The sequence below is a fragment of the Parus major genome, chromosome 17 (genome assembly GCF_001522545.3).
Source record: "Parus major isolate Abel chromosome 17, Parus_major1.1, whole genome shotgun sequence".
Classification (NCBI taxonomy): domain Eukaryota; kingdom Metazoa; phylum Chordata; class Aves; order Passeriformes; family Paridae; genus Parus; species Parus major.
Genome location: NC_031785.1, coordinates 3,509,537 through 3,519,535, shown reverse-complemented (window position 1 = coordinate 3,519,535; position 9,999 = coordinate 3,509,537). Strand labels below are relative to the sequence as shown.

The 9,999-nt window shown below is 43.5% G+C and overlaps 1 protein-coding gene across 8 annotated transcripts in view; it reads right to left on the bottom strand.

Annotated features, from left to right (window-relative positions):
• Window positions 1–337: 337 nt before the first annotated feature.
• BRD3 (bromodomain containing 3) overlaps window positions 338–9,999 on the bottom strand; it is a 42,017-nt gene continuing 32,355 nt past the window's right edge. For 6 of the 8 annotated variants that reach the window (XM_033518349.1, XM_033518350.1, XM_033518348.1 and 3 more), the window contains 6 exons: window positions 9,612–9,740; window positions 9,044–9,235; window positions 8,467–8,702; window positions 7,694–7,986; window positions 5,777–5,905; window positions 338–5,252 (listed from right to left, as the gene is read on the bottom strand). In XM_033518349.1, the coding sequence (XP_033374240.1) occupies window positions 5,137–5,252; window positions 5,777–5,905; window positions 7,694–7,986; window positions 8,467–8,702; window positions 9,044–9,235; window positions 9,612–9,740 (1,095 nt within the window). In that variant the 3' untranslated portion in view covers window positions 338–5,136. Of the gene's footprint in view, window positions 5,253–5,776; window positions 6,262–7,693; window positions 7,987–8,466; window positions 8,703–9,043; window positions 9,236–9,611; window positions 9,741–9,999 lie in introns of those variants that run through there. The other 2 variants (XM_019008429.2, XM_019008428.2) reach the window with 2 other exon arrangements.

Here is a 9,999-nt window from a genome sequence, read left to right as displayed (position 1 = left end):
TGAATTTAAGCCCCTGCAGACTGCAGGATACTGAGAAGAGTTCAAGCCCTTCCTTGGCTGCCCTGGGACATGGGAGCAGCTGAATTTCCCTCACCCAAAAAAAAAAAAAGAGGATTTAAAGCAGTTTTATTCCAGGCCACGCCAGAGGCTGCCCCTACTCTGAAGGCAGTCGGCCCTTTGGGTGTGCTGGTCCCAAAACAACTTCCAAATTATCCCAGGACTCGTGGCACTAGGATTCAATATCCTGATGTTTGGCTCCTGGCACTGCTCAGTCCAGGTTTGAGTGCCACACCTAGAAAAGATGAGGGGAGGGGAAAACATGGGATCAAACCGCACACACCAAACAATTTTTCTTTTTATTATGAAAACAAAATGAATGCCCCAGCACCAGGGTCTGTGATTACCAGTAACATCAAAGATTACTTTCTAAGTATTTTTTTTTTTTAAATTCTATTTCATTTGAGGCCAGCAATTTGCAATAAACAAGCTAAACTACTTACATTGACTCATTTCTCTTCAATAACTGACATTTACGGGAATATACTAGAAATGGCACTAAAAAGTTTTAAGAAAAAGAGTTACGGTAAATTTGCATGCACATCATACAGAAAAGTAACAATTTCTTTTTTTTTTTTTCTTTTTAAATATTAAAAAAAACCCAAAATAACAAAACAAAAAATACAACAACAGATCTTTCTGGATTGGTTATGCCAGTATCAGGGCAGTGTTCTAAGTGTCCTCTGTCAAATCCTAGCTGGTGGTTTAATTTATTTTTTTAAAAATGACATTTTAAAAAGATATGCAAATACCATTTTCTTTACAAAATGCAGCTCAAGCAAGATAATGCTGCTGTGTAAGGAATCCTAAATTTCTCTTTACTGATGCAGAGCCTGCCCACAGTTAGCCCTAGTGGTAACTGCTCATGGTTTAGAAGAGACTGAGAATTTAAAATCCAGTACTAAAAAGATTGTGGTTTGTCTTTGTCATGCCCCAATCCCTTCCCCTCAGCTCCAACCCGAGCTTTAAAAAAATGAAATCATTCCTTTCAAAACAAGGAAAAAAAGCCAAAATTAAAAACTGGTCTACAAGTCCCCAAAGCAGAGAAAGAACTGGGTTAGGTAACTGCAGTCTGTTTCCACCACATAGAGAACAGGGAAGAGCTCAGGGGGAACTCAGCTGTGCATTTCCACACACAGAAATGACATTTTGTGTGTGTTTTGGGGTCACCACCCTCCCAGCAGTGACACAGCCCTGAACCATCACTCCTACACTTACAGACCCTGGGGGCAGGCAAGGTTCAAACCACATCAGTACAAAAATTGAAATGATTTTGTTGTGTAGACGACACATTTGGTGTGCAGAGAGCTGAGAGATTCCTTCGGTCGCTGGGATGGGGATCTCCCTCTGGTCCCACTGAGCCACGAGACAGGCTGAGTTTACAATCAGAGAAAAGGTTCACAAAGTTTTTAAAAGGTGCAGTAATGCTGGTTGATTGAGAAAGGTCTGGTCAGATATTTTGTCAAAACAGGAATTCATCCGAAAAAAGCAGTTTCAATAAAACTCTGTGTGTATGCATACATATGAAATCATACTGATTTCAGTGAAGTTTCCCCTGGAAAACAAAGTTAAACTTTGTTCATTCAAGAAAAATTCTACCATAAAAATTTTAATTTTTTTTTTTTTTTTTTTTTTTATTCTTAAGTTTAAAAATGTTCTTTCAAACGTTGTGTGTTTGATTGTTTCCAAGTTATTTTGTGACATCTGGACTGACGTGTCATGCAATAAAACCCAGTTAAATAAATGCTCTGTTGGTTCAGTTCCCAACTCATTTAGGACTGCTGCTACTTACTCTGGACTGGAAACATCTTTTCTTTCCTGGAGAAACTCAGGATGTACAAGAGGCACCCCCATGGACATGGTGGGGATAACAAGCACTATAAATAAGCTGGGAATGGAAAAATATAAGGACAACATTTGGAAGTGAGGAGTCACCAAATTCTTCCCTCAGTCATGCCAAAATGGATTTCTCCTTGCTCCATTTTGTTGGGAACACCTTGTTTTCCATGCAAAGTTTCCCAGTAAGTGGAAGCCCAAGTTGCAGCTGGTGGATCAAAGATGTGCAGAAGGTTCTTCTCATTGTGTGGTGGCCTTGGCAGGTTGTTTTCCTTGAGAATGCCCAGGCTGGGATTCTTCTCCAGCTCAAACAGGGATCCTCCTCCAGTGCTGAGCCAGCCATCACTTCACACGTGGTTCTCAACCCTCTGGCTCCAAATTTCCCAACTCATTTTGGTGGGACAGCCCCGAGGTGCCTTGAGGGATGTCTGCATGTTCCAGGGGCTGTTCCTGATGTCAGAGGATGGTGATGGAGCTGAAATTCCCAGGTTTTTTTTGTGGCAGTGATGCTGTCACCTCCAGTTTGTCCTCCCCACGGAAGCCACCACCACAGCTCAGGGTCAAGCACACAGGAAAAGGTCCCAGGAAGGGAAAACTGGGAGTTTGTTTATCCAAATGCCATGGCAGTGAATTGGTTGCAATTATTCCTCAAAATATTCCTTGGTTTTGATCATTCAAGTGACAGGCAACAGGAGAAACACAGGTGAAATGCAACCCCATTAAAAAGAAATCCAAGCTCTTAATTAGGTAAATATTACATTTCCTCATAGTAAATTCTGGAAATATATTTCCAGGGATATGTCTGGGGGAAGGTTTTGTAAGGGAAAAAAATCAGAACTGAACTCCATTGTTAATAAAACAGAAAAACCATGAATTTCAGTAAAAATCAGATTTTTTTTTTCTTCCAAATGCTGTGGGAAAGAATCTCTGGTCTCCAGCAGATTTTGAGAGGCAGATGCTCAAGTGTCCAGCAAATCACCCTTGCCTGATGGGCAGTGGGTGACTGGCACTGAGCGTGGATGCAGCTGGAAGTGCAAACCATGGAATGCTGAAACAGGCAGTGATTCCCAGAGCCCAGCACAGCATCTCCCACCCCAGAGCTCCTGAGGCTGCAAAGGAAATCATGCACTGGCCTTGAGGAGCCTCCAGGGCCACTCACCTGCAGGGAAAAATAAAATCTGGAGCAATTTGCACCACTGGGAGAGCACAGGAAGGTGAATTTTAGGGCTACCCCACAAGAGAGAGGCAGTTTTAGGGGCTGGTGCTGGAGATGGAAAGACAGAACTTTTTGTTAAACTCTGTATATTTTTTTTTTCCTTTACAATCAAAAGAATTTACAACAAAACTTCTGCCCCTCAGAATACAAATTTGATGTAATTATAGAACTGGTGTTTTCTAAAATTGCATTAGAAAAGGATAAAACCCCCCATTTTTCTACCAAAAAAAAAAAAAAAAAAAGGGGGGGGGAAAAAAAAAGAGACCACTGAGATAATAAAGTGTATTGAAGTGTATGCCTCCAAAATCTGTACAAAACAGGAAAAAAGGGGTCTGGGGTGAAAAGAAGAGGAAAAAAACAAATCTAAAAATGAACACACCAAACATGACAGAGCACCAGATACACAAGACTGGACTGTAGCACCTGTAGGTAGAAAGTCCAAGGTATATAAATAAACTAGTGAATTTTTATTTGCTTTGTTGTTGTTTTTTTTTTTTTTTCATCTGGTTCAGACCTCATTAAAAGTCTGCCAGAACCCCAGCTTTGCTTTTGTTAGGTTTTATTACATTTTAAATGACCAATGGTGCTTAATAAATAAAGTCATGGTATATACATGAAATTAGGGACACTAAATCCAGGGTGTATTGCAGCAGTGCAGGTCAAAATGTTAGGCTGGACTGAAAAAAACAGCAAGCTTTAAAAAAAATTGCTTTTTTTTTTTTCTTCTCCCTCCCCTCATTCTTCTTTTCATTGAGGTAAAAGATTGCAGTGCCTGGGAGTTGAACCCTGCCTGACACAGGAGGAGCATCCCCTTTCTAGGAGCTCACTACGAGAATGATGAGGAGGAGAAGGGAGAAAACCAAAGCAAACTCAAAAGCAAAAAGCCCAAACACACACAAAATCCCTCTCCACTTCCCCTGCCAGCTCAGCCTCAGCTGGAGCTCAAGTGCTGCTTTATTTTAAGCCCAGACTGAAGTGTTTGTCTTGGAGAAAATCCCCAAGATGTGCCCAGTAATGGGCACATGACTTGTCCTGGTCACTGCAGGGATCACTCCAGGCTCCAGCTGACAACTTCCAGCCAAAAACACCAAAAAACCTCTCGTCAATTCCATGAAAACTTTCATAGAGAGTGCCCATTTCCTGGAAATTATCTATTTAATAGTAAAAATAACATTCCCAAGAAACTTGAGTGTGTCCCTTGCTCCCTTCTTCCCAAAGAATCCCCAGGAAAAGTGAAGCTTTTGAGTGGAAAACCAAGAAATGCAACCACTTCTATTGCTCGTGTGCTTTAAAGTTAAATTCATGCTTCAAGACCTTCCTGAACAGGTGCCTTTGCCTCTACCAAGATTAAAAAAAAAGCATGTTAGCAATTCATAGTATATGAGAATTTTTTTGCTTTTTTTTTTTGTTTTTATGTAAAAAGATGATAGCATCTGACATTTTCATCACACTGTAGACTTGGAGATTAAGAATACTAGTGCTAATAACAAATACACCAACTAGTTCAAAAGCTAACATCTTTCAGATACAGTACCATTTTACAGAGATTTCTTTAAAAAAAGATGGTTTTTACCTTGTGTGAGCCAGGCAGGCTTATTAAAAGAGAATATTCTGGGGAAAGGGAAGGGCTGGGAGGGAAATGTACTACAAACCTTGCAGAATTTTCTATTTATCTCCTGCTAAGAGCTCAAAGTTCTTCCATTTTCGACCAATTTTCTCCAGATAAATGTAAATTTTAGAGACTTTATGCATAGGGAACTATTTGTCATAAAGTCTAGTCACACACACACACACTCTTTGACCTATTAAAAGAGAGCCCCCTCCCCCCCCCCCAAAAAAAAATGGAAGATACCTTTTTGTAACACTGAGTTAAAAAATAAAATATAAAAAAAGTCAGAGAAAAGAGAGAGGGGCTAAAACCTGACCACCATGGCCCAAGAGCAGAGGGTTGAGGAGGGGAGGGGACACTGCAGGGCAGGGAGGGAGGAGGGGGTGTCCGTTTGGGGGTTGTGTCCGAGTGTCCCAGCTCATTCCGAGTCGCTGCTGTCCGAGCTGGAGCCGCTGGAGCTGCTGCTCCCGGACTCGGAGGAGCTGCTGCTGCTGAGCCGGGAGGGGCCTCCGGAGGGAGTGGAGCTGGATTTCTCTGTGGGCAACAAGGCAGGGATGTGGTTACTTGCAAGGAACTGAAACACAGAAGGGTTGCCCACAGCCTTTGTCCCCAGTTTGACACACAGGGTAGGGACTGTGGAAGTTTGGGATGCACAGAGGAGCTCTGCTGTGGGGCACTGTCACCTCTGAGGAGCACAGAAAAGCTCCCTGTCAAAGCTTTGCTTGCACTGGGGGAACTTTCTGGAACATCTTGAGCTATGTGGGGGTTTGGGATTTTTTAACCCCATGAGTTAGGAGCTCCGTGGTGCAGGCTGCACACCAGGTTAACACAGGGAAGATCCTCCTCTCTCTGAAGGAGGAATTTCCTCCCAGACAGCTCCCATTTACCACCCAGGAGTTTCCACGTGGCCAGGGACCAAAGCAGCCCCACACCGTAGCTCAGTGGGGACTCTCTGAGGGTTTCTGTCACAGAGACAAACCCAAGGCAGAGGTTTTGACCCTGTGATAAAGTCTGTCCACTTTTGGGGTGCTGCTTTCACATAAACCCAAAGCTATTACCTTTCTTTGCAGGCTTCTTGTTGTTGTTTAGCTGCCCACTGACATCCTGTAACCGTTTTTCTAGTTCTTTCTTCTTTTCCTGAGCTAACTCTTCTTTTGACTTTGCTGCTTGCTTTTTCCCACTGGCAGCTGTGGGAGAGGAACGCAGAGTTTCTGAAAGTGCAGGGATGCAGGGGAAAGAGTGGACATCACTATTTTACAGGGCATGTACATCTGTGTGCACACTCTGCAGTGCCACTGCCAAGATCCAGTGCTCACACAGCAACTACACATCCCAGAGAGAAGGCAACACCTGAAGTTGCCTTGCTCATCAAATCACCACCATCCTGTAACATGCAATTTTTTAAGAGAGATCTTCTGGAAAGTATTTTAGAAGATAGAAATATCCATGTAATAACCTTGTCATTACAGGTTACTTACCAGCCAGTTATATGGTCAATAATTACAGATTTGTAATTACAGAATTGTTACATGGGTTTTCTGCCCTGTAAAATAAAGTGTCCCATTAAAGGTTGTCAGGAGTAAAGCATCTGCCATTAAAACTTCTGATCTCCTCACGCAAGAATCTACCTGTGGTTTATGTTGCTCTAAATAGAAAACAAAACAAAGGCAAATTAAAAACCAACTGAGGCAAAGGCTGGCAGACAACAGGAATGTAACTGCATCAGGATGGAAAGGGTGAAAAGGACCAGTAACACTCACATTGCCAAAGAAAGGAAATATTCCTCCAAAGGAGGAGTAATTGAACACAGGTGTTGGCTAGGATTGGAAGCACGAGACAGGAGCCAGATATTTTGCCTGATCCAGCAAGGAAGTAACTATATTTCTGTGAGCTGTTTTAAAGAAATGGTTTAAAAAAACACAAAAAGAAATCTGGAAAGTACAGTCCTAAGAGGGAACACTAAGTACAGGAGTCCAGAGAGGCTCAGGCATGCCAGGCTCACAGGGTGGGTATCTGAGGTTATTCTGTGTTACTCTGTGCCCTGGTTCCAAAATTGAAGGATGCTTCCTGTTCTAAGCACTCTGGAAAATCCTTTCCTGAGCTATGCCAACAGTGAAAGATTTAGGGGGAAAAAAAAAAAAAATAAAGCAAAAAAGAAAGGTAAAAGTCTGCACTTTGCTTAGGCCTTCCTGAAAATCCTGTGTGGAAGAAATGAAGATGCTCTGCAAGAGCAAGGAGTAGCTTTTGTGTCAATCTTAAAAGCAAAACTCCCTTAAACAAAGGAGCAGGAGACTTACTTCAGAGAAGTGATCCTATTGCTGTCCAGCTGGAGCTAAACTCTCAAGGGGCTGCAGAAATTCACTTTGTGGATGAGGCACAAAGTCTGTCTCACACTGAACCACACACTCAGCAGCAGATTGACATTCACCCTCTGAACTGACAGAGGGTGAGGGCAATGTGGTGATCAGGACACACAGAAAGAGCAGTTTTGGGGTGAATACACAACTCAGACACGCTCAGAATCCACAGGTAACCACGTAACCTTGTGCAAATCTCATTTATTGCCTTGGTGGTTTGGATCCCAACCACATTTTTTGTTTCCTTCCTAATTAGATGCTAAACTATTCAGGATAAGAAACTGATCCTTCCAGATATGTGCACGTAACACCTGACACAATGAGACTGAAACCTTTACAGGGCCTTCCAGAGCCTGGGTAAGTAATAAAGGCATCCCACAGGTCTTGCAGAGGAACACATTGGCTCTCCAGGTCTCTGCAGCAGGACACCATGGGAAGAAAGAACAAAGAAAAAAACAGGAAGTTTCTGTACATTTCCTTGGGAGAAAAGAATCTCTAAAAATTCCTGCCATCACATACCCAAGAGGTGGATAATAGAATCTCAATACACATGCCCTGACTCCAAAGCTGAGCCCAAGAGCTGCTGTGGGGAACACGTGCCCCGGGAGGGTAACTTACAAAACGGTTTCCTTTGTTTTTTCTGTAAACAAGATTTCACGTATCTCTCCAGTTCTCGTAATGTTGTGGGCTTCAAGGTTTCAAAATCTATTTCAATCTCATCAGGATTGGAGTCTCTGAGGGAAGGTTCCCGGGACTGGATGATGTGAACCACCCTGCCCAGCTTCTCCCCAGGCAGGCGGTTGATGTCCAGGCTGAGCTGTCGTTTCTCATCATAGGTCATGGGCAGCCCTTCCTCCTCCTCATCCGAGTCATAGGTTGCAGATGCCTGTTTGCCTCCTTTCTTGGGCTGCCTGGAGAGGTTGTCAAGCATGAAAACATTCATGGGGACACAGCAATGAATTCTATTTTTTTCCCCTCAGCTCCCTTGTAACAAACATCCCCATGCTCTTGGCTTTGAAGCTCTGGTCAGATGGCTGGAACAGCACCACAAGTGCTGAAAAAAAGTTCAGCAGCCTGACATCAGCTGTTGTGTTCCTATTATATTTTAGCCCTGTGAAGTGTGACAACGAGCCCAAGTAGCAGCAGGGGGGCAGCCATGAAATAGCACATTCTTGGTGGCTGCACAAAAGACAACCCCAAAACCTTATCTGAGAGCAATCAGGCAGGGATTCAAAGAGCTGGACAGTGAAAACACCATGGTTCCACTGCCAGCTCCAAGTTAAAGACTCCCTGGAGTAAGTCTGGGAATGGGAACATTATTCAGCAGCAAATTAACAGCTACTGAGCTTCCCCAGGAATTAAGGACAGAGCTGGAAGCTCTTGGCTCTCACCTGTTAGCCGTGGTTGTGCTGTTCGCTTTCTTAGCTGGGGCTTTCTTCTGTTGCGTTTGTTTTGGTGGTTGAGCCACCTTGGGTTTCTTCTCCTCCTCAGCTTTAACTTTGTGCTTTTCTTTTTCCTTCTCTTTATCTTTCTTTTTCTTCTCTTTCTCCTTCTTCTCTTTTTTTTTCTTTGGTTTGTTCACTGGTGCTTGGGACAGCGCAGCCAGCTGCTCATGGACGGCTTTCAGCTGGGGGAAATGGGAAAAAATCATCAAGGCAAGGTAACTGCTGCCTCCACAAACCCTTCCCTCTACATCCCAAGGTGTAAGGATATTCTGAAGCCAAAAACCAAGCAGTTCATACTATGGGATCCCAGAAGGAAGGAGAGAGTGTCAGCACAGAGAAAAATGATCTTAAAGAAAATTACTGTTACATCAAACATGCACTGAGACTGCACACCTGAATGCTTTTCTCCTTAGACTGGGAACGTTTCCCTGCATGGCAAAGCCTAGGTGGGATTTTTCAGGACACAATTCCTGCTGCTGTGCTCTGTCTAATGCATGGACACACAGCTGGGATGGTGCAGTACCTGCTCCTGGAGCTCGGCCAGCCGAGTCGCCCGCTCCTCCTCAGAGTCAGAGCTGTCAGAGTCGGAGGAGCTCTCCTCGCTGCTGTGGCTGCTCTCTGTGCTTTTGCTCACCACTGGGGCTGTTGGGGGAGGTGGAGTGGGGGCCTCTGCAGGCTCATCAGGCATTTTTGCAAACCTCATCTCAAAGACATCCTGCAAAAAGGAGGAAAAATCGGTGACAAAAGGAGCTTTGGCCACAAACAGTTCATTCTGGTCTCTTAAATACATCAGGGGCAGAGTCTTTGTGCACTACAAGTACATAATAATATACAGAATATGGCCACCCATCTGGAAAGCCCAAGAAAATTCTTCAATTGCTTTAAAACCAAGGATTGTAATATTTTAGGAGCTGAATGTGGCATTGTGCCCAAGCCATGTTAAGAGCACAACTGTCCTGCAGAGAGCATGAGGCTCTTCCCAAGGGCTGGAGGAATCTCCCTTGCTGGTGCCAAGAGCAGATCCACACCTGGATCTCACCTTGTACCTGAACTAAAAACACTCTGCAAGATACATTTGCCAACACCTTTACCTGAAGCTTCCTGGCCATGGCCACCACCTCGTGGTCTGGAGGATTGTACTTGTAACAATTAGAGAACATTAACCGAATATCTGCTGCAAAACCTTGTGCATCCTGGTATTCCCGACTGTCCATTTTCTTCTGCAAATAAACAAGCCAAAGGGGAAGGGGAAGGAGAAAAAAAGCCATAAGCAAAAGGCATTTGTAGCAACTGTGTGAAGGACATGAGAACCTCAGAACAGCCTCAAAAATTCCATCTAAGAGAATGAAAGTTTAATTTGGGTTATTGGTTCTTAAGTAACATTCAGAGTTTCTGCTTTATGAAACAAGCAAACAAACACCAGGCAACCAAAGAAGTTGATATTTCATAGCAGTTTAAACATTAAGATTCTAAATAGGC